The 988-nt window shown below is 35.1% G+C and overlaps 1 protein-coding gene across 1 annotated transcript in view; it reads right to left on the bottom strand.

The window, feature by feature from the left end:
- LOC106879217 (uncharacterized) overlaps positions 1 to 982 on the bottom strand; it is a 5,436-nt gene extending 4,454 nt beyond the window's left edge. The window contains exon 1 of the mRNA XM_014928694.2: positions 286 to 982. Within this exon, the coding sequence (XP_014784180.1) occupies positions 286 to 466 (181 nt within the window). The 5' untranslated portion in view covers positions 467 to 982. The remainder of the gene's footprint in view (positions 1 to 285) is intronic.
- Positions 983 to 988: the final 6 nt, after the last annotated feature.

Here is a 988-nt window from a genome sequence, read left to right as displayed (position 1 = left end):
TTTACTGACAGAACTCTGGAGTTTTATTGATATTTCTGTTAGTCACCGTTTAACTTGCAGTATTCCTCATTAGTCTTATCTTGCAGTCAGTAGCAAGCCTTGTATTTGGATGAAGACAAAGTTTGGTGGATGAGGTGATTGATATAGTTTCAATAAGGAAAGATATCTGGAAAACTTTTTATCATGAATCTGCTACATTTATGACAGACCTGACACGCTACACAATAACACGAAGATCATGGAGTCAATGAGACAAACAGACAGATCATCAAATAGTATTCTTACCGAATCCGCTTTTCTCAGCTATAACTTGTCGACACTCGGGACAAGTTTTACGCTCAATCTTTAAACAGCAATCGTTGCATGTAACAGTGTGCTCACATGGATGAAACATCACTGTAGCATCATTAACTTCACACAGCAGACATCTGTGGAACAAAGCATAACCATATGCCACTGATAACATTCATTTGTAAGAAATATTGCATTGAGCACATGTTTAGAGTACAGAATATTATGAAACACTACAAGGACCAGTAAGAGTACATAAAAAACGCCTTTTTTAAATAATTACATAAATGCAAATGTTTGTGTATATGAACTCTACACTCGCACGTGTGTGTGTGTGAGGCATTCACATACATATTGTTAAATATATGTCTTGACTCTAGTACATCATAAAAATTGCTTTACACACAATGAATTACATACATTCCAGAAATATATTTCAATTCGAGTAGAGAGCCAATTTCTTCTGAAAAAAACCTAATCTGTTTAACAAGTTCTCTGTATTTAGACATTTGATTTTAAATTGTGTGGATAGACAGATAAGATAAAAATGTCATGGCTTCTTGCTTGGGTGAACAATATGTAACAAAACAGGTCACAACTCTAGAACAATGTCCTAAGAACCATTCAAAAGGGTGAGTGTCGTGGAGTTTAGTAACATCCAACGATCACTGGAGATTTTGCCGAAAATCAGGGATTT

Source organism: Octopus bimaculoides, chromosome 30, assembly GCF_001194135.2.
Source record: "Octopus bimaculoides isolate UCB-OBI-ISO-001 chromosome 30, ASM119413v2, whole genome shotgun sequence".
NCBI classification, from domain to species: Eukaryota; Metazoa; Mollusca; class Cephalopoda; order Octopoda; family Octopodidae; genus Octopus; species Octopus bimaculoides.
Note: the sequence above shows the minus strand (reverse complement) of the source record. Positions and strands in the feature narration are given on the sequence as shown.